The 21,859-nt window shown below is 41.1% G+C and overlaps 2 protein-coding genes across 2 annotated transcripts in view; one reads left to right on the top strand and one right to left on the bottom strand.

Annotated features, from left to right (window-relative positions):
* LOC140574745 (para-nitrobenzyl esterase) lies at positions 1-13,399 on the top strand. Its single transcript, XM_072694681.1, has 9 exons — positions 1-126; positions 2,186-2,886; positions 4,384-4,491; positions 5,222-5,418; positions 7,092-7,291; positions 7,387-7,445; positions 9,916-10,083; positions 10,661-10,882; positions 12,235-13,399. Exons 2-9 carry the CDS (start codon positions 2,193-2,195, stop codon positions 12,375-12,377), a joined length of 1,791 nt encoding a protein of 596 aa, XP_072550782.1. The 5' UTR covers positions 1-126; positions 2,186-2,192; the 3' UTR covers positions 12,378-13,399.
* The window catches only part of arfgap2 (ADP-ribosylation factor GTPase activating protein 2), an 18,495-nt gene continuing 9,938 nt past the window's right edge, over positions 13,303-21,859 (bottom strand). Inside the window, exons 8-16 of the mRNA XM_072694682.1 lie at positions 20,405-20,457; positions 19,608-19,744; positions 17,817-17,948; positions 17,203-17,331; positions 16,836-16,991; positions 16,568-16,694; positions 16,349-16,439; positions 16,119-16,240; positions 13,303-15,605 (exon numbers count right to left, since the gene is read on the bottom strand). Of these exons, the coding sequence (XP_072550783.1) occupies positions 15,585-15,605; positions 16,119-16,240; positions 16,349-16,439; positions 16,568-16,694; positions 16,836-16,991; positions 17,203-17,331; positions 17,817-17,948; positions 19,608-19,744; positions 20,405-20,457 (968 nt within the window). The 3' untranslated portion in view covers positions 13,303-15,584. The remainder of the gene's footprint in view (positions 15,606-16,118; positions 16,241-16,348; positions 16,440-16,567; positions 16,695-16,835; positions 16,992-17,202; positions 17,332-17,816; positions 17,949-19,607; positions 19,745-20,404; positions 20,458-21,859) is intronic.

The following is a 21,859-nucleotide window of genomic DNA, read 5'->3' on the forward strand; positions in this document are numbered from 1 at the left end:
TCGGTAGTTCAGCTGGGTTTGTTAAAAAAGCAGCCATCGTTCAGACAGGAGGAGGAGATCACACAGAGTTAGGAGAAGAGAAAGTTGCTAACGGAAGTTGTTTACACATGCAGAAACACTAACAGGGTAAGTCTAGCTCGTATATTTCTCTTATCAAAGTGGGATTAAAGGTATCCATTACGTCTTTGGACACTTGTGTAATAACGCAGCGTCCATAAACGGTCAGGGTGGACGCCAAAGTACTTTGCTCTGCAAGCATGACAACATTTTTCGAGTTTTCGAGTGTATGGGTTTGGGTTTAGGTTTGAAAGTGTGTTTTGTGGCATTTTAGGAACATATGTGTGATTTTTATTAAAGATATACTAGTGAGAATTGAACGCGCAAGTGTCGAAGCTGTTTGGCTTCTCGTTCGACAGCGTGTTGTTGGAGTTTCTCCGGTCCACCTTAAATTTGCCGCAGTTGCGTTCTGAACCCTGTGAGGGGCCAGTAGGCGACCGCTGCTGCATTTAAGGTGGAACGGAAAATTCGCAAAGGCGCTATTACCACTCTCGTTATTTAAACTCAGTGCGTTTTGTATTGTGGATATGTTGGTCATAGGTGGTTATTCTGCTCGTTTTATACTTGAAAACAAATCTTTTAATAGACAAGCGAGTGCTGTGTCGTAAGTCTTTAACACACACACACACACACACACACACACACACACACACACGGGAATAACAAAAACACTGCTTGTCATTCGTGTCCTGCACAAGCACTCATTTACTTCCTAAGTTAAAAGATGTGTGGCTTGGTATGAAGGTGTGTAGAGGAGCCTAACCCCACCTGCATGGCGACCCCCTGAAAACACTTGAGGTAACCTACCTGGTTGAATAATCAAAAACAACTGATCAGCCATAACATTAAAACCACTCACAGGTGAAGTGAATAGCACTGGTGATCTGGTGGCACTGAGACTTGTCAAGGAGTGGATCTATTAGGCCACAAGTGAACACCAGTTCTTGAAGGCGATGTGTTGGAAGCAAGGAAAAAAAACACAGACAAACTTGAGGATCTGAGCCACTTTGACAAGAACCAAACTGTGAAGTCTAGACGACTGGGTCAGAACATCACCAAAACATCAGGCAGGTCTTGTGGGGTGTTTCCAGTATGGTCATGGGTGCCACAACTCTTACTGATGCTCATGGAGGCCCCACCTCACAGCTCACAGGACTGCATTGGAGTTACACTGGAACTGATTAGTGTGTCCAGCATCTATTAGCTTTAGGATTACCTTCCTCACTAATATACATGATATGAAAAGTACAAATCCATAGGAAGTATTTATCTGACTAGTCTGTGGTTGTGTGTCTTGAAAGGTTCCGCGTTTGAAGACGTGAGGATTTTTTGTGTTTGCTTTCCTGTGATTTGCTTGACCCTGACCTGATTTCCTATACAGTATGTACACTATTAATATTAGTGGTTATCAATGGCAGCCTGCTTGCTCTTCACCCTTTTCCAGGGCCAGTGAGACTCCACTTGAAGTGGTTTGAGAAGTTCTGCTTTTTCAGAAACCTCTCCAGTTTCTTTTGAAACATATTTTTTTTTCTTCCTCCAGTGCATTTCCTGTAATGCTTGAATGTAGATCATCAAAACAGGCCAACATCATAAACTGACGTGTGTAGGAATTCTGCTCACAAAAATGTGTATGAGATAACTGACATGAAGCCCAGTTAGTAAAGCCTGTCTGTTTGTGTGTGTTTGCCCCCAAATTTTCTGCATAATTCATTTAACAACAGGTGAACAATCGTTTAGGGTGGGTGGTGTGAAAGGCCGAATCAGAGGTGGTGAATGGAGCCAGGTGTCTGACAACTGCTCTTTTGAGAAGAGTTAATGGTGGAAGGGTTCAAGCAGGAGGTTGCGAGGTCCACAAAGATTTTTTTTTTTCCAGCTTTAGCACTGTTTTACCATCATCAACATTAAATATAAACTTCAGAAGAAACATGTAGGCTCACTGGTGGGTTAGGCTAGTAAATAAAATGGCCATATTTGTGTTCTGGACGTGGTAACACCTGGTTCTGTTTACCAGTACTGTGGCTATCCACTTCATCTACCTAGGAACATGAGTCAGAAAATAATTCACATGCCTTCACATCCTCTCTCTCTTTTCCTTTCTTTCTCTCTCCCCTTCCGTGTTTGTCCCTAGAGTGGAGATGAATGAGGACGCGTTTGAGGTCCCTGCGAGGAATGAGTACCGCTACCTAGTGCAGGACGAGGGGGAGGAGGAGATCCAGTATGTGCGACGTCACTACGTCAGCCCATTCCTGGTGCTGTCGAGGAGGTGCATGTTTTTAATAGCTTGCGGGGTCCTTGGATTACTTGCCCTTGCTGGATATTTGGCTTACGTGGCCCAGACTCCGCCCCCGGGCTTCGCTGAGGTGTCCACAGACTGTGGTTGGCTGCGTGGGCGCTGGGGGGGCAGAGCTTATTCCTTCAAAGGCATCCCGTATGCTGTCCCACCAGTTGGCGAACGGCGATGGAGGCCTCCAGAAGATCTGAAGGCTGCTGGGAAGTGTTGGCATGGCGTTTATGACGCTACTTATGTCCGTAGCGTCTGTGCCCAAGTGCAGCCCCTGAGTAGTGCTGGAGATGTGACTGGAAAAGAGGATTGCCTTCACCTAAGCGTGTTTTCGCCCAGTCTGAAACCCGCAAAACCCCTGCCCGTCATGGTGTGGATCCATGGAGGGTATTTACACATGCTGAGTGGACAGGAGAAAGGCTGCTCGCCCACAGAAGAGCTAGCGGTCCAAACGCAAACCGTCTTTGTCAGTCTGAACTACAGGCTAAATGCCTTTGGCTTTATGGCCCTAGAGGTACTGAGGGAGGGTTCATCCACCAATACCTCAGGTCAGTCCCTTCAGCATAGCTGTCTGATTAGGTCTGCATATAATGTCTAAACTGCTCAGGGAAACTGTCCGTCCTGGAATAAACCACTGTCCACCCGCATTAGCGCTCCCCACTTGTCATATGTCCACGCTGGATGAGTCATTAGGTTCCAAACCACAGTAGTAGTTTCCAGAAACATAATCAGCAATAGGGTTTTTGCAAATTTCAAGGGTGAGTAAAAATTCAGTACAAGATGATTGATGAGGATCGTTTAGGTGGGTGATTTGGCATAAATATAATGTTGCAATACTTTTTTTTTTGTCTGCATAATTTGGTCACAGGGATGTAAGCAAAGTCATTAGAGTGAGGTGTGGTGTGAAATGGTTTGTTTTAGAGAAACAACTCTTTGAATATAGAATTGAATTTACTATCCAAACCCACTAGTGAACTTACTACCCCAGTGTGTTTTCTGGATTTAAATGTAATGTGTATGATGGCAAAATAGTGATATATCTGGAAAAATCTTTTTTTTGGATTAAAATGTATTTTAGGCCAAAACCTTATTTTATTTTATTTTTTTGATCAAATATTTATTGGGTTTTATGTACAAATACATATCAAAAACATCCAAATAATAATAATGACAGTGTAAGAGAGGACAAAAAAGGGGGGGTACCCTTTCATTAAAAAAAAAAAAATATATATATACAAGCTTCTGATGCTTTGGGCTGGGATTTATTTAACTATGCTGTCATGAGTCACAAAAAAACAGAGGATCCAAAATCTCTGTTTAATAAAATTAGGAGTAAACCAATAGTAAATACTTGACCTTTCAGCTGCAGTGAACCCAGAAATCGACAATCTACATGCTATGCCACTTTGGCTCGGGGGTTGTGAGTTTGAATCCCAAGCCATGCTGCTTTGCCATTGACAACTTCTTTGACAACTGGCCGTGCTCTCTCCTGGTGGGCAGATGGCTCTGTCTCCCAAAAGACAGAAAATACTATAGCAGTAGCAGAAACTTCTATAGCAGTATTGGCCGCCACAGGAGTCTATTAGCTGGTGCGGCGCAGATGGGGACCCATCGCTTTTCTCTGAGCTGCCCAGCGATAGCTGGCTTCGCATGTATCAAAGGACATGCCCGATACATGCAAAGTCTTTACCCTTTTTGTATCAGGAGCATTGCTGATGCTAGGGGGAGCTATGATTAGGTGGGTTAATTGGCAGTACCAAATTGGGAAAAAAATGGGAAAAATTCAACAAAACAATCAAGGAGTTTATTCATAACGCCTTCAGACGTCTGGTTTCTATGACCGTTGCTATGACCAGTTTCTTCAAGTAAACTTTATTATGAATTTATGAATGGAGTAAAAATCTGACACCGGTTAAAAAGATAATGTGTTATAGACACTCATAGACATTCAGTCATCTACTTACTTACAGTTACTGTGCAATTACTGTCCACTGTTTCAGCACAGTAACAGTGACACATATTGTTTACTTCAATCTTAAATACAGGGAACTATGGCTTCATGGACCAGATTCAAGCTCTTCAGTGGGTTCAAAGGAACATCCATGTGTTCGGTGGAGACCCAGGGAAAGTCACCATTTTTGGCCAGAGTTCAGGTAAAAAAAAGTTTTAAAAAGCAAAAAAATTCTGCTCTAAACTCAAAACAAATTAATAGATAATATTATAATATTTCAACTAAATCTTAATTAGGGAGTCCCCTATGTGCAACCTATGACTGACTGAATTTGAATAGCTGTTTAATATACACATAAAACATGACTTACATAGTGTGCAAAAAACATAATGGCAAGAAACTGTTAATACTATATATGTATCATGATACAGGGATTATAATACTATATATTGTGATACCATAAGCAAGACGATATATTGCCATATATTGAAATATCGCTAAACATAATATCACAAGTTTCTTACACCCCTACCACATAATGCACTACGTAGGGATTTAGAAGCTGTTTCAGATTTAGCTATGGATACTGTTAGAGTAACATACAGTATGTGATTAGCTCCTGTAGTTCATACTAGAACTACTGATGGTTTGAAGTTTTCAAATAGGTTGAAATGTGAAAGAGCCATTATTGCAGTAGACTGGCCTTTACTGGTTTAAAATACATTGAGACAAACTAACACAGAAGGCCTTTGGTTGGGTAGAATGCTTAAAATGCACAATAATAAAATGTGAATTCCACTATAGTTGGGGCTTATATGCATTAATATTGTCAATATGCAGTCAATATTGTGATACTGAACCATTATAATACAAGGCCCTATTTTTTGGATTCATTTGATTACTGCATTTTAACATTCTTGCACTCTTTTAAGGAGGAACATCAGTATGGACTTTGATGATGTCCCCGCTTGCCAAGGGCCTGTTCCATCGTGCGATTGACATGAGTGGCTCGTACGTGTACAATGCCACTCTAGAGACAGCTGAGAAAGACAACCTTGTGTTCCTGAGAAAAACAGGCTGCAAGGATGCTGCTTGCCTCCGAAACCTCAGCATAACTCAGGTCCTGCAGGTGAGATCCATAGCCCAGGTAATCTTCAAAAGACAAGGCAGTAGTACAGCAGAGGCCAGTGTCCAGTCTACAGACTTTCATCTGAGCAAATCTGACTCAAAATGACATTTAATGTGTTGGTATGTATTGGTTAGTTGTTTTAATAATGCATTAAAACTTGATGCTAATCCATTTAAGATATTAAAGGGCTAATATCCTATATTTTGTAGATTAATATATTTCTTATGCAATTTTGGTGTATTATGGAAAAGTTTGGGCTCTCAGATAACGTTTACCAAAGTCTCAGACCATAATATTACCATATTCTCACTTCCATCGGTTTAGCAGGTAATTTAGTTTAAAAACATATGGCACAGTCCAGCTTTAAGGCGTTTTGCTGGTCCTCAGTGCCACAACTCAAAACACAAACAGCCATACATGGTTTTTTATAAATGTACAAATCTAAATTTAGAAATGCTAAGATCTAAATAGACCCAGGTGACCCAAAGGGTTCACTATCGCACGTTTGATAAGATAGCACAACTGGCGTTCGTGCCCGCAGCCGTTGTTTTGCAGACAGCAATATTCACTGCATGACAACAACATGTAAAGCGCCTTACTTCCATGTTTAAATTGCCCGTCAGACTAACTGGATGTGGTTTTTCCTGCTTTGTTGCCATTTCCTTTTAATTGCTATGTGAAAAAGGGTTTATTAGCTTGTTGGGGCTATGACTTGTTTACAGTAAACAAGCATCATTATGAAAGGCCAGGTGATGCAATTTTAACTCCTCAAACTTTGTCCCAACAAAAGGTGTCCTAAATTAAGCAGCTGCCTATAAAATAATTAACCCTCACAAAGAAGGAGAAGTCTATAAGGATATAGCAAGTATATTTACTGTCAGTTTGTCAGTTTGTCAGTGGAAGCCCAAGAAAACTTTCCAAGAAAAAGCTGCTTGTAGGATTGCAGTTGCAGTTTGACTGCAAAACATTTTTAGGAAGATTTAGGGGGCTCTGGAATGGTGGTGCACTGCTCTTCACAATATAACCCTAATAAAATGCACTTGGTAGAACTACAGTAGTAAAAGGTGACTGTTTTTGGCCACTACTATAACTACAAAGGGACATTTTCATATCATCCCATTCATAGTTGGAACCATTAGCTTAACACTAGCACTAATAAATTCTAAAAAAATAAAAAAAGTCCACAGGATCAAGTCCACATTAGTCTCATTTTCCGGCTTTCAAAATACCTGACAAAAGAAGGCAAAGTTGCACAACACTTGACTAACTTGTTCACCATAAGCACAGCTGGACCAGAGTTAAAGCACTGCCTTGTTAGGGTATTTTACTACATAGGGGCAATGACCTACATTTCTAAGTAACTAATTACATTTGCATTTGATTTACATTCTGTATCTGAGTCTGATTTTAGGTTTGATTCAGAGTCAAACCATGACAAAACATGTAAAAGATGCATTTTCCTATGAAAAACAAGAATGTACACAAAACAGTAAGCATCTATTACATTTAACTGATAACGAAACATCTCATCTGCTACTTACAAACACAAATGTGGAATGGATTGTAAGTTGATTGTAATTGATCTAGATATTGAGAAATAATGAATCTAAAATGACACCAAGCTTTTATCACTGATTCACAAAATGTCCCTTTTTCTCCTTCTGACTATTCAGGCCATTCCATGGGACGAGTATCCATCATGGGCAGCAGATAACCTGACTGACATTCCAGTTAAAGATCAATTCTATGGTCCAGTAGCTGTTGTGGATGGTCATGTCCTCTCTGTTCCCCCATTTGAAGCCTGGAAGAAACCTGGATTGTACAATGATGTTCCATTCGTGGTTGGCACGACAGAGCAAGAGACTGACTTCAGGTTAGGGTTCTAGTCTACACAATCTGCAGCCTGTCAGGTCCTTATGAAGTTCTTCTTCTAACTGTGCAAATGTGTTTGTATTTTCTTGTCTCCAGTCCCACCATGAAGAACATTTCTACATGGACTTTGGGAGATTACAACTGGTTTGTTAAAGGTGTGTTCTTTTTACGAGTAGTATTGCTATAGTAGTTTTACTACTGCTATAATAACCTAGGCCGTTCGGTACTAGTGTTACTGCTGCACTACTACTATAACAGGGCAAGAATGGGCATTAGTAGTGTTTGTACTGGTATAATAACCTAGGTCATGGTATACTAGTACTATTACTATACTACTACTTTAATAACTTGGGTCATTGTATACTAGTATTATTACTATACAGCTACTTCTAGAACAGCCTAGGTCATGGTATACTTGTAGTATTACTGTACTACTACTTCTACTATGTTAACCTAGGCCATGGTAAACTTGTAATATTACTATATTACTACTTCCATAATAATGTAGCCCATTGTATACTAGTACTATTACTATACTACTACTACTATATTAAGCTAGGCCATGGTATACTATTACTATACTACTACTACTATAATAACATAGGCCATGGTATACTAGTGTTATTACTAGACTGCTTCTATATATTAAGCAGCAAGTGAACAGTCTTGAAGGTGATGTGTATTACTACTACAACAAAAACTTATATTTTATAGTAGCCTAGGTTAGGCTTAGGCTTTTTGACAATAGCCTAGGCAAGGCTTTATTATAGTAGTACACCACCTCATACTATTAACCAAAGCTATTTAATAGAAGTTGTACCAATACTGTAATGACCCAGTAAACATTACTGCTTTAAACTAAGATATTCCATAGTAGCCTTACTTACAGTGAGAAAAATAAATATTTGAACACCCTGCAACTTTGCAAGTTCTTCCACTTAGAAATCATGGAGGGGTCTGAAATTTTCATCTTAGGTGCATGTCCACTGTGAGAGACATAATCTAAAAAAAAGAATCCGGAAATCACAATGTATGATTTTCTTAATAATTTATTTGTGTGTTACTGCTGCAAATAAGTATTTGAACACCTGTGAAAATCAATGTTAATATTTAGTACAGTAGCCTTTGTTTGCAATTACAGAGGTCAAACGTTTCCTGTAGTTTTTCACCAGGTTTGCACACACTGCAGCAGGGATTTTGGCCCATTCCTCCAAACAGATCTTCTCCAGATCAGCCAGGTTTCTGGGCTGTCGCTGAGAAACACGGAGTTTAAGCTCCCTCCAAAGATTTTCTATAGGGTTTAGGTCTGGAGACTGGCTAGGCCACTCCAGAACCTTGATATGCTTCTTACGGAGCCACTCCATGGTTATCCTGGCTGTGTGCTTTAGGTCATTGTCATGTTGAAAGACCCAGCCATGACCCATCTTCAGTGCTCTAACTGAGGGAAGGAGGTTGTTCCCCAAAATCTCGCAATACATGGCCCCGGTCATCCTCTCCTTAATACAGTGCAGTTGTCCTGTCCCATGTGCAGAAAAACACCCCCAAAGCATGATGCTTCCACCCCCATGCTTCACAGTAGGGATGGTGTTTTTGGGATGGTACTCATCATTCTTTGTTCTCCAAACACTGCGAGTGGAATTAAGACCAAAAAGTTCTATTTTGGTCTCATCTGACCACAGAACTTTCTCCCATGACTCCTCTGGATCATCCAAATGGTCATGGGCAAACTTAAGACGGGCCTGGACGTGTGCTGATTTAAGCAGGGGAACCTTCCGTGCCATGCATGACTTTAAACTATGACGTCTTAGTGTATTACCCTCAGTAACCTTGGAAACAGTGGTGCCAGCTTTCTTCAGGTCATTGACCAGCTCCTCCCGTGTAGTTCTGGGCTGATTCCTCACCTTTCTTAGGATCATTGATACGCCACGAGGTGAGATCTTGCATGGAGCCCCAGTCCGAGGGAGATTGACAGTCATGACAGTCATCTTCTTCCATTTTCTAATAAATTCTCCAACAGTTGATCTTTTTTCACCAAGCTGCTTGGCAATTGCCCCATAGCCCTTTCCAGCCTTGTGGAGGTCTACAAGTTTTTGGACAGCTCTTTGGTCTTAGCCATGTTAGTAGTTGGAGTCTTACTGATTGTGTGGGGTGGACAGGTGTTTGTATGCAGCTAACGACCTCAAACAGGTGCTTCTAATTTAGAATAATAAGTGGACTGGAGGTGGACTTTTTAGAGGCGGACTAACAGGTCTTTGAGGGCCAGAATTTTTGCTGATTGGCAGGTGTTCAAATACTTATTTGCAGCAGTAACACACAAATAAATGATTAAAAAATCATACATTGTAATTTCCGGAATTGTTTTTTTTAGATTATGTCTCTCACCGTGGATATGCACCTAAAATGAAAATTTCTGGCCCCTCCATGATTTCTAAGTGGGAGAACTTGCAAAGTCGCAGGGTGTTCAAATACTTATTTTCCTCACTGTATACTATAATTACCTCCATAATTTCATTGTAGTGTTAGTATGTGTGTATTTACCCATGGCATTTTACTACTACCACTTCAGCATTGTTACTGCTACTATAACAAAGTATTACTGCTCTCTTTCTCTGATTCCACATGAAGAAAAACTCGACCCTTATGGACAGGATGTTGTGTCCGAAGCTCTGAGGCTCTATAACAGCTTGGCTCCCTGCCCAACCAAGGATCGCTGTCCAGAAAGGCTCTACACCACCCTGGTGTCTGATATGAGGGTTAGCTGCCCCAACAACGACCTGGCCAAGCGAGCTGCAGGTTCACCCAAACTCCATTCCCTCACAACCTTCAAATGACTCTCATTGTAGTCTGTGGTTTGTGTTCAAATCTCAAAGCGATGGTCCTAGCCCAGGTCTGGTCGATCAGCCAAGTCATAGTCTTAGGTTATGAAACTGCACGGAGAACAGCTCTCTATAAAAATAGATTTAACCAGATAAAGATGTCAAAAACAGTAAAGATGGCATTTTTATCGATAGTTTTATCCACATGTATGCAGAACATTGAGTCATAAAGTGTTCGAAACCACATCAGCAAATGTATTGGACATTATTGAGCTAAGTGTGTTATGATTTAGGCGTGCAATTAGAATCAGTCAGAAACGCTAATGGACAGGCAAGGTTCCATTGCTGGTTTGCTACGTTAGCCTTGTAGCTCCTAGAGTTAAAGAAGCAAACATCAGACACTTCACAGTGGCTGGTTGACTATATTTAGGATGATGAAAATAGTTTTTTTGTTAATATTGAATTTAAATTAAAAATTGGAATAAATGTGAAATTTTACTGATCATCTGTGAATGACTAGACTTGTTCTTTCACAACTGTATTTTGATTTACAGATGCCTTAAACAGCCCTGTGTACCGCTACGTGGTGACGCACACTCCGTCCAAAGCTGCCGACTCCTCCCTCTGGATGCCTTACCATAGCCGATTTTCCTTCCATATGCTGGACAGCCTGGCGTTCTTTGGCGGACTGGAGATGGTGCTGGGGACAGTGAGCCCTGAAGACAAGGCTTTCCAGGAACTGCTCACCAATCGCTTCATTCACTTTGCAAAAGAAGGTGAGCTTCATTCTTTAAATATAGAACATTTCTTCAAGCGCTTTAAAGAAAGCAAAGGGCTCATTGTCTTATGCAGAAGTTTGGACACCCCTGGTTGTTTTATTGCATTTTCAAGTGAACATTTATAGCATTTGGCAACTTGTGTTTGAGTCATGTTACATGTTTTTACTAGAGAGTAGTTTTGTTCAAGGACTCACTGGGGTAGTGTGGTGTGCTTCCCCAGCACTGGTGTTACTCAGGATTTAATTCTTAATTCAGTCTTGAATTGAACATTGGGAAAAACATAAAGCATATTAAATGTGCCATAACCTTTGTACATGCCACATATTTACGTTTCAGTAATACACTATATGGACAAAAGTATTGGGACACCTGCTCATTCATCTTTTCTTACTAAATCAAGGGTATTTAAAAAAAATATATATATATATACAGTCATGCCCGAAAGTATTCATACCCCTGGCAAAGTTTGACTTAAATTTACTTTTATTTAACCAGAAATTATATTTTTGCCTGGAAATGACACAGGCATCTCCCAGGAGATAACACGATGATGTACAAGAGGCATCATTGTGGGAAAAAATATTTCTCAGCTTTTATACACATTTGAACAAAAAGTGTCATGTCCAAAATTATTCATACCCTTTGAAAACTGTCACAGTATATGGGAAAATCCAAAGTTCTATACCATTCCAAATAGTCCAAGCTGTTTTAAAGCATCCTAATAAAATATATATATATATATATATATATATATATATATATCTATCCTGATTTTGTTGGACTACTTCTAGAAAGGCCTGCTACTAGATTATGGAGCATTGCTGTGATAATTTGATTGTATTCAGTGACAAGAGCAGTAGTGTGGTCAAGATGTTGGATGATCACCTCTCCACCTCATTCCCAACATCCTGAAAGTATTGGATGGAGCACCAAAAAGCATTCCAGAGAATGTTCCAGAGAACAGTTCTCTTGCTCCACTGCACCATCAATGCTATATATACCCCTCTGTAAAGGATGGGAACTTAATTTCACATTTAAAATAAATGACACATGCAATTCGACCAGGGGTGCCCAAAGTTTGGCATAAGAAATTATATATATATATTGAAATCAAGCCAAAATACAAAGGAAATTTTAAGACAATTAATGGCTCAACATTTTCTGAGGTGAAATGGCATCTAAATTGACCAAGCAGCATTTATGACATTGAGGCTTGTTGTAATAAGCCTATATACATGTTTATGCAGTTTCTTATGAAAGACTTATGTAGGTGTATTTTATGCGATTGTATACTTTTCTAATTAAAAAATAAATAAATAAATAATAGATCTGATTTTTCGGTGTTGCAGGCAAGATGCCACCTGAGTGGCCGGAGTTTCCCACCCAGACTGCCCTGCTGAACAACACACTCCAAGTGGCACAGAACCCATTTGCAGAGAGATGCAAGCTATGGGAGGAAAACGACTTTTACAAATATGCCTGGATCAACTAACTGTTGTAATCAATTCCCCCACAGTTGTCACACTTCACTAAAGCAGTGTGCACCAGCCAGGCCTGAATGCCAAAGACAACCTAGTTTGCATTTTAAGATATTTTAACATTTAATGCTATTTTAAATAGCCATACCTGCAGGGAGGAAACGTGTTGCACTGAGACTCAAGTACATTCGGACTGATGTTTAATAATAGTTCAGAATTGAAAAGGGAGTTCAATTATGGTGTCTTTAATAAGGAAAATGGCTTTTAGTTTTTTGTGGCTTCGTTAAAACTTTGTTGGTTAAAAAAGGCCACTTTGTAAATATTTCATGATGAATGAACCAATAGAAATGGTCTGAAAATAATTTTAATCACCCGTGATTATTTTATTGATCATGTGCTGACAGCTAACGTTTAGATAGGCCTTCTCGCAGCTACACAAGTCTATTGTTTATATTCTAGTGTTGTAGTTGTACTTACCCTTATACCCCCATCGCTTGGGGGGGGGGGGGGGACTTGCTTTCATGTTATCGGTGATCAAAGGGTCGTTGGCCACTGCAGAGTGGAGGCTATGATTAGGGAATGGGGTCTAATCACAGGCTATAGGCCCGGCCTGCACTGATTATCCACTAACCCTCACTGCGTCTTCCAGGTTAAATGAAGATTGGTGGACTCACTCAGGCTGTGCGAATAGTGGATGAAAGGCCTCCACTGGAAAACAGCACATGAAAGAGCTCACTGTCAAAGTGCAGAATCTTTTCTTCTGCGGTGTGGGGTCACGGGTTCGGCAGCATATGTGACACGTTCTTATTTCCTTTGTGAGTTACTCTGGTGCGTGTGTGCGTGTACTTGAGCTTCACAATCACTATTGTTTTGCACTTTTATATGGAAATCACTTTATGCACGGTTTTATATCACTGAGGAATGACACTGAGTCAAACATTTTTGGGAGGGAGGGGCGTTTCAACCTTTATTTACATAAAACTGTTTTTTTTTCTGTTCAACAGCCAACAATAAATAACTGTTTTTTCAACTGAAATTTTATTTTATTTCACAAATTTTGTACTGGGGTACAAAGAGACAGGCAGATGAGTCTAGGGGGGGTGAAGTTTTGTGCACGCCTCCCGTTTAACACAATCAGGTATCAATCCAAAAAATAAGGGAGAGGAAAAAAAAACAAAAAAAAAAAAAAACATCTTTGTAATGCATGTACGTGGAAGTAGAATCTTACATGCACACTATAAGCAGATAGGAGAGAACTGTATCACTGTATCACTGATGACGTCTGAATGTCAAAAGGTAAACTGGTCTTGTTTCAAACAGACCAACTGAAATCCACCTGCCCAAAGATGCGTTTTTTTCCTAGCTACTGTTGCGAGATTGGACGGAAGTCCCATTCAGATTAATCTCAATTTAGTGTTTTAGACTTTTTTCTCCCAATTTGGTACTATCAATAAACCAACCCATTCGTAATTTCCCCTAGCTAGGAGGGTAAGGACAGCCACCGCCTCTTTTCGAACCACTAGGCACTAGGCCGACACGCTCTGAGGAAAGCGTTGGGTCCACAGCTCTACTGCACCAGCTAACCAACGCATGAGCTAGCCAACATCGCTTAAGAGTGACGGGGAAAGAGCACAGCCAAATGCTCTCTTGGACACCAGCTGCTGGTGGCAAAGCGGGGGCAGTAGCGCAGTAGACCGCTGAGCCCCTCAGAGCCCCAGAGTATATTTCTTCCCCATTATTATTATTATTAATTTCAGCTTAAATTTATTTTATGTGTGCACAAGGACACACTCTTTGGGCAGACTGGATACAGGTGGCAAAACATTTTCCAATCTGCAAGGCTCCAATTGGCTACAAAAACATAGCCCAAGTTGATAGAGCAGCATAATAAGCTCAAACCTCAAGTTACGTTACGACACTAAACAAGACTGCTACAAACGGTCATTAGCGTCAATGGGAGTTGTGTCACCATTCCATAAAAATCTGTCCAATCTTGCAACACTTGCTGTGAAATAACACATTCATGAGCAGACCATGGTCAGTTTAATCCCATCCAACGTCTTAAAATTCAGCTTTAACCTCTAAGAATTGTTGCATATTCTATATTTAAAAACAAACTGACTACAGACATGTAGTCGTAGCTTTCAATCTGTATCAGACAGGTTTCCTTTTTTACCGTTTTAAACGTGTGAAGGAACACTAGAAGAGCAACTCGAGATTGTGAGAGGAGTTTCACACGCACGGGCCTGTACGGGCATGCTTGGAGAAAGAGCACAAATACATGGTTTTTCAAAGTGGTTTCTGTTTACAGCTCTGTAGAAAAACTCCACTAGTAGCTCTAGAGGGTCCAGTCACCCGCTGCTGCGTCCGATCTCGAGGGACTTATTACACTTTAGGTTGTTCTTTGTCCGAATCACCTCTCAAAACGTAAAAATCTCAAATTGCTGGACCTGGAAAATCTAAAGCTACCTCAGTAAGAAAAGGGCAAAATCCTTTCCTGGTCAATCTAACTCCCAACCTCCCCAACAGTCTTTATCACACAGCTGGCTGAAATACTCCATTAAACTGGCGCCGCAATGCGTATCAGATGACATCCGAACGGTCATGCGAATCTGAAAATACCAGCCAGCTAAGTTCCCTTTCTTTCTGAGGTGAACGCCACACTACAGTCTTAACTGCACTGTTCAGGTAGAATATTAGAATATGATACCATTTAAATACAAAAAAAAAAAAAAAGAAAGCCATGAGAACATGGTAGAGCTAAGAAGACGTTTGGTTATACATTTCATTTGATAGAGAATACTTTTTCATCTTTTAAAATCAACAGCTAGTTGAAATTGCAGACCAGTAAATGGCATAGAAAACAGGACTTGTTAGTTTCAACAGAAAGCACCGTGGTTCTGAAAAAAAAAGAAAGAAAAAAAAATACTTTCTACACCTCTCAGTGCTTTTGTTATCTGAACATAAAAACCACACGTTTCCAAAAGAGACAGGAAATTAAAATACTGTCAGTCGGATGGGTCTGTGACAATCTATAAAGCTCTGGGGACAGAGGCTTGGAGGTCCTGTGTCTTTCTCTCTCACTTCCTTTCTTTTAGTTTCTCTACTTTCTCTCTCTATGTTTGTGTAAATGTAGGAGAGAAAAACAAAGCCAGATCCAGTCAGCAGTGTTGCGTCCTGTTTGATGTCATTTCCTTTCCTGTGGAGTTCATGCAGTCCTCTCAGTAGGAGCCATAGCGATCCTAAAATGGTGGAAAAGGAAGTTTACACAGTGTTTCCTCTAGGTTTTTTTTTGTTCTTAGCGACGGCAGCAGACATATTTAGACATAGTGTACTTCCACATGAGACGTTGTTATACATAACCATTAACAGCGTCTTTATCTATTAATAAAATGAACCTGCTGTAGGTAATCAAAACTATAAAGCTGGAGGTGGGGGTGAAAAAAAAAAACAAAAACATAAGACTGGCAAACCTGTTTAATTCAAATATTTAATTAAAATTAATTTTTAAAAACATTTGGAAAAAAAAAAAAAAAAAAAAAAAGACCACTAAATTTCAGTAATACTAAAAAGGATAAGACAGTAATAAATATGTCGTTCATTCCCCACACAAAGCACCAGTAGATAAACAGCACAAACAATTTCACAGTTTCTAAGAGGGATTTTAGACGGAAGTGCTTTATTAATTTTTTGGTTTGTGCCAAGTACCAACACAGGAGTTTTGTAAGATAGCTGTCTGTGGGCCAACAACTCACCTGAATGGTGTTCATAACTCCATTAGCCAGCACAGCCATTTTTCCAGCCACAGTCTTCACCCCTTGCTTAAACTGGGCAATGTCGGGCCCAGAGGGAAGCACACTCTCGAATCCTGACGCCCCTACCGAAACACAACCACACACATAAGCTTTGGTCTTTCTCTCAGGCATAAACATAAATCCACAGAAAGGTAGGCAAGGATAGGCTCAAGCATGTGTGTAAAGCTCACCTGGAGAACGACTGCTGCCATCCCCAAATAGGTCAGCAGAGCTAATGGAGGTGCTACTGGACATGCCCTCCAGACGGGTCTTTGCCTCATACTGAAACACACACAAACAAAAACTCAAATCAGCTGTTTTACACACATTTAGTATCGAACAATGGGAGAAGTTAAGACTGGAAGCAATTAAATGAATCATGAGATTCTTATTTCCACTGTTCCCCGTACCTCAGCATTGGTCTCTCGGCCGAAGAACATATCAGAGGAGATCGCCTTAGCATTAGCAAACTTCTGTCGTGCCTCGCTTGACTCTGCAACAGGCACAGAGGCTTCTGGCTTCCGTCTGCTGGGCAACCTGAGAAATTTTACATAATTTTAAATCCCTTATCAACCTGCCAGTCGTCATTCATACAGAGGTCAATGTTTCAAAAGCTCATTTTAATACTAGAAGACTACTCATTGATTGATTACTACATCCAGGAAGAGAATAACTAACCTTTCTCCAATAGGCTGGATGCTCGAGATGGTGACTTCAGTCTCTTTAGGCTCCTCCTTCTCCAGAACCCAGGAGGAAGAGAAAGAGGCAGAGCCTGAATCTGTATCCCACCGTGAGCCAAAGCTGTCTCCTGCAGTAAAAGGGTTGTCCTTGTATCTGCCATGAAACAGGGGAGCGGGCACCGATTACATGGACATAGCTCTCACCGCAGATGTGCAAAGTCTCCAATGTAACAGGACTGTGCTAAGGCTGTGATTAGAAAGCTCTGAAATACAACGTGAACTTAGAAAGGTCACAGATTCCTCAAAAGTCTGTGTAAAGCTCCAACACGAACCCACGTCACTGATTAGCCCGGTTAGAAACTTACTTTGGTGGTCCGGAGGTAAACCCAGGCTCATCAAACATGTCCAGTTTGGAGCGAGAGGAAGACTTTGTCCCTACTGGGGTTTCCTGCTCGATCACCTGCATCTCCGACATCACAGAATGAGACACGACACTGAAGAGAGGGAAAAAAAACAAACAAACAGATAAACTGCAGTCCTTCTGACCAGCCTACAGAAATCATCACAGCCCCCCTTATCCTGGACTGAACTGTGTCCTTCTGACCAGCCTACAGAAATCATCACAGCCCCCCTTATCCTGGACTGAACTGTGTCCTTCTGACCAGCCTACAGAAATCATCACAGCCCCCCTTATCCTGGACTGAACTGTGTCCTTTTGACCAGCCTACAGAAATCATCACAGCCCCCCTTATCCTGGACTGAACTGTGTCCTTTTGACCAGCCTACAGAAATCATCACAGCCCCCCTTATCCTGGACTGAACTGTGTCCTTTCCATCAGAGTTCAGTTCTGAGGGCACAAAGAAGGAGCTGAACTAAAAATGCAGAGTTCAAGGATGTTCCAGGAGTTCCACAAGCTGGATTAGGCATACAGTGACGTTTACGCAGTGCTGTTACTGGCGGAGAGGTTGGCAGAGTTACCTTCTGTTCCCAAAGCCCATGCCCAGTCTCTCAGCCTGCTCCCTCTTCTTCCCTTCCAGGTTCTGCAGCTTCTTCTCTTCTATTTTCCTATCAATCTCCAGCTCTTTGTAGGCCAGGCGCATAGACGCCACACTGAATGGAACAGAACAAAAAAAGGTAAATAAAGCAGCACAGCATTTACAGCTAGAAGTGAGCCAGAAGATCCCACTGCTCAGACAATTAACAATTCACAACCATCTACAAAGTCAAATTTGGAGAATTTACTCAAATACATTCATTCAGACCATCAATTAGCAGCCTAGATCTGACCATTTCAGGAAAACCATCCAATTTCAAAGCCCCTGGGAACCTAAACGCCAACCCCTCTTCCAATCAAGTTAATCAGGCTCCTCAGGGCCCCCAGCGTAAATGTATACAAGTATGCGTTATGAAGACATTGCTATTTATGAAGATCCCAAATTCTATTAACAGTCTGCTGTAGTTCCCCAACACTGCTCCTCTCGCCGTGTGAAATGGGCAGTCCGAAAAGGGGTCAGAGTTATGCGTATATAAGTATATAAGCCTCGCCCCTTTTAAGACACCATACCACCTTACGGCTAACATGACTCTGCCCACTCTTTGAGCCTGAGCAATCTGGTTAACTTAGTAAGCGCCTTCGTTAGCTAGCATGCTAGCTATGCAGCTTTCTGCGAGTTTGGTACCTCTGAAGTCCAGTTATGCCAGCATTCTGTATATGTGCATTGCCTGGATGACCATCCAACAAGAAAGTAAATAAATGCCGAACCTTCTTTAAATGAATCACCACATAAAAACTGTCCTAGTGTGGTGCAAGTCTGCATAGCCCGGCTTCTCCTCTGCAAAAAGGAAGAGCCAGGTCTGCATGGTGCTGCGAGAGGGAACCGGGTTGTGTAACCGTGCTGTACCTCCCAGTGGTAGACATCCACTCAGAGCTAGATGATGATAACCGACGTGGCTACTGTACCCCGGATAGGTCACAGCTCTGTGAGGTCAAGTCCAAGATTAAAACTCGAAGTGAGATCTATTGTTGTTTAGGATCTATATTTGGGCTGGTTACTCACTTACAGATGTCAAAACCTCATTAAACTGTAAGAACTGGTGGCTACTTTTCTGTCCCAAGGCGGTGTGCGTTGCCATGGTAACAAACAAAATCATGTCTGCCAGTGATACAGGAATGTCAGTCATGCGCACATTCATTAGAATATTAAGACCACGCAAGACTTTTTTTTTTGCTTTGTGCTTTCTATGTAAACTTTGCTAAACGCCTTACATAACACCAGAGTACTGTGTGTGTGTACATATACACACATATATACACACATATATATACACACATATATATATATATATATATATATATATATATATATATATATAGCTTCCATACAATGTCAGACCACATAAGCAAGTCTGTTTGATGTTGATTGTAGGCTTGCAGTTTGCACAGTGCTAATATTTGGAGTACAAGTCATTGTAATATAATATTTGGAGTATCCTATATATATATATATATATATATAAGAATACTCCAAATATTATATATTACAGTGACTTGTTTCCCCAAGACATGTTCAACATCAAACAGACTTGCTTATGTGGTCTGACATTGTATGGAAGCTGGTATTGATTACAAATACTCAAACACACATTGCATTTTTAAACTGCTTAATACACTTTTGCCTAGTTTTAAAACCCAAGACCAAACTTGCCATGGTTGTTCTATATATGGAGAAAGACTGACACATTACAGGACAGGTAATCAAGTAGACTTACATGGACTCCTCAGCTTGCTTCTTAGCCTCGGCAGCCTGCTCCTCTCTCAGCTTCTCGGCCACCTGAGCCTGTTTCTCCACCTCGCTGAAGCTCTTACTGCTCACCTTCTGCGCCCCCAGGCCCTTCTTAGCCCCCAGCTGAAAAAAGACCAGCAATCACACACTCATTACACAAAGACCCAAGGGCACGAAGTTCAAACTTCAATTATTTAAGTTTTCAACAATCTGTAGTGCCCATAAGGAGATTGTCTTCAAATTCTCCTCAGGATTCTCTTTAAATTCAGGACCTGACCCACGGTGTCTGAATCCAGTCCAGCATTTGTTTTTCTCAACTAATGTTAATCTGTTGCACTGAAGCATATGGTCGATTAAAAAAATAAGCAGAAAACTTGCTGAGTCAAATACACAGTTAAAATAGAAGCGAACAGGTTTTCTGTTCTTTTACTAAGCGCGGAGAGATGCATCAAAATTACGCTCTGTGGCAAGTGACCATATGGTACGAATGCAGCCGACAGAGATTAGGCTGAAAAAACGCTGGAGTATCTTCACTGTTTTTAAATAACTGAAATCTGTTGATGCGGCCATGATGTAGGCAACAACCTGCTTCTGACAGTGGTATTGATGTGTTTCTTTAGACTGTTGGGAATTTCACAGCCGCTTTGTAAACTTGGACTTTAATGCAGGAAGTAAAGGACAAGGTTAGCCTGCCATCTGCTGGTTAAATGAAAGTACTGCTGTAGCATAAATGTGGTGAAGACGAGACCTGGGTGGAAAAAAAAATAGATTCATTACACCTACCCCTTTCTTTGCAGCAGTTGGTTTCTTCTTGCCTATGATGGAGGGTCGTGCTTCTGTAAAGCAAAAAGAGCTTTTTTAAGACAACGTCCACTTCTCAACCAGACTCTCAAGTCTATGCTTTAGAGTTTTATGCTGCATTTCAGAACTTCAACATTTAAATGTATTTAGTTTTTTTACTCATTTTCCTAATTTCCTAATTTGGATCACCAATTACCCAGAGCCCAAAAGAGCAAAATTGTCCGTGCTCTCTCCAGGTGGGTAGATAGCGCATTTTTAAGCAACGTTGGCCAGGTGTCCGTTAGCTGGTATGGTGAAACCGTGGAGCTGGGAACCCTGTGCTTTCCTCCATAATGGTGTGAGTTGGCATGTATTGGAGGACACGAGTTAAGGTCCTTACCCTCCTAGTGATGAAAGCACTGCTAGTGCAAGTGGGAGCCACTAATGGATGGGTTAACTGGTCATTTTAGCCTTTACTGTACCTCCAGCAAGCTACAATAGGGCTTTTCAGGCTCACTTCAAAGGCTTGCTCATTTTCAGAAGGGTCCAGATCAAGATAAAGACAAATTCCAACTTTAAATTATTACCATAATCAATAACTGATAGCGAGATCTTAGAAGTATGAGGTGGAAACTCATACATATAGTCAACAACCAATTCGCCAAAGCTGCAGTTCTCTTGACATAACACCACGTCTAATAGCAGCAATGACGTGACGTCCACGCTCAGGCACGACCAACTTTACACAAAGCCTTTACAAGAACCTGGGCCATCTGAGACGCACTCCTGGGAGCAAATGGAGACGTAAGGCCTGATTAAGCACACAAGCAAATATGCACTCCATCTATCGAACGAGAAAGAAAGCATGGCTAATCTCATTATTCCAGTACATTAATCCTCACTGGACCTGTGTGTGCATGGGCTCTGTACGGAAAGACTTTAAGATAACAAGCTCAGAGGCCAGCGAAGAGCTGGCGTGCCGCTAAAGTGCTTCTGATGAGATCAGTGACCATTAGACCTAGTGGTGAAACTAATGCACTGGAGGGGCACGCTTTAGCATTGTCTACTACTCCTCATTATATAGGCGTTGAGAACTGATCGGATTGGGCAGATTACGGAGAGGGGGAAATTCCAGTTAAAGCAGCATTGCCCACCCCTACTCCTGGAGATCCAACCTCCTGCATAGCTTTGCCCAACATCTTCACCAGACATCCAGGCTTCTCCTGAAGTCCCTAAAGCTTAAATACTTAAATCTCATTTTTGGACAATGCCTTTCAGTTTCTTAATCTATTCAAAAACAAATTGGCTCAATTTCAATTGGGACACGATGTCCCCTGTTCATGATGCTTCCTTTTTAACAAGCCAGATCGCCACAAGCGCTGGAGATAAACACTGCAGGACAAGTCGATCAAGAGGAGCAGGGTTGTTTACCTGTCAATGCCTTGGCTGAATGCCTGC

This window comes from Salminus brasiliensis, chromosome 13 (genome assembly GCF_030463535.1).
Source record: "Salminus brasiliensis chromosome 13, fSalBra1.hap2, whole genome shotgun sequence".
In the NCBI taxonomy this organism is placed as follows: Eukaryota; Metazoa; Chordata; class Actinopteri; order Characiformes; family Bryconidae; genus Salminus; species Salminus brasiliensis.

Excerpts from the sequence above, each read along its gene's own strand:
- LOC140574745 (XM_072694681.1), top strand. The coding sequence starts at position 2,193 with ATGAATGAGGACGCGTTTGAGGTCCCTGCGAGGAATGAGTACCGCTAC. Across the intron at positions 5,419-7,091 it reads GCATAACTCAGGTCCTGCAG|GCCATTCCATGGGACGAGTA; the intron begins GTGAGATCCATA and ends CTGACTATTCAG. Across the intron at positions 10,084-10,660 it reads CCTGGCCAAGCGAGCTGCAG|ATGCCTTAAACAGCCCTGTG; the intron begins GTTCACCCAAAC and ends TTTGATTTACAG.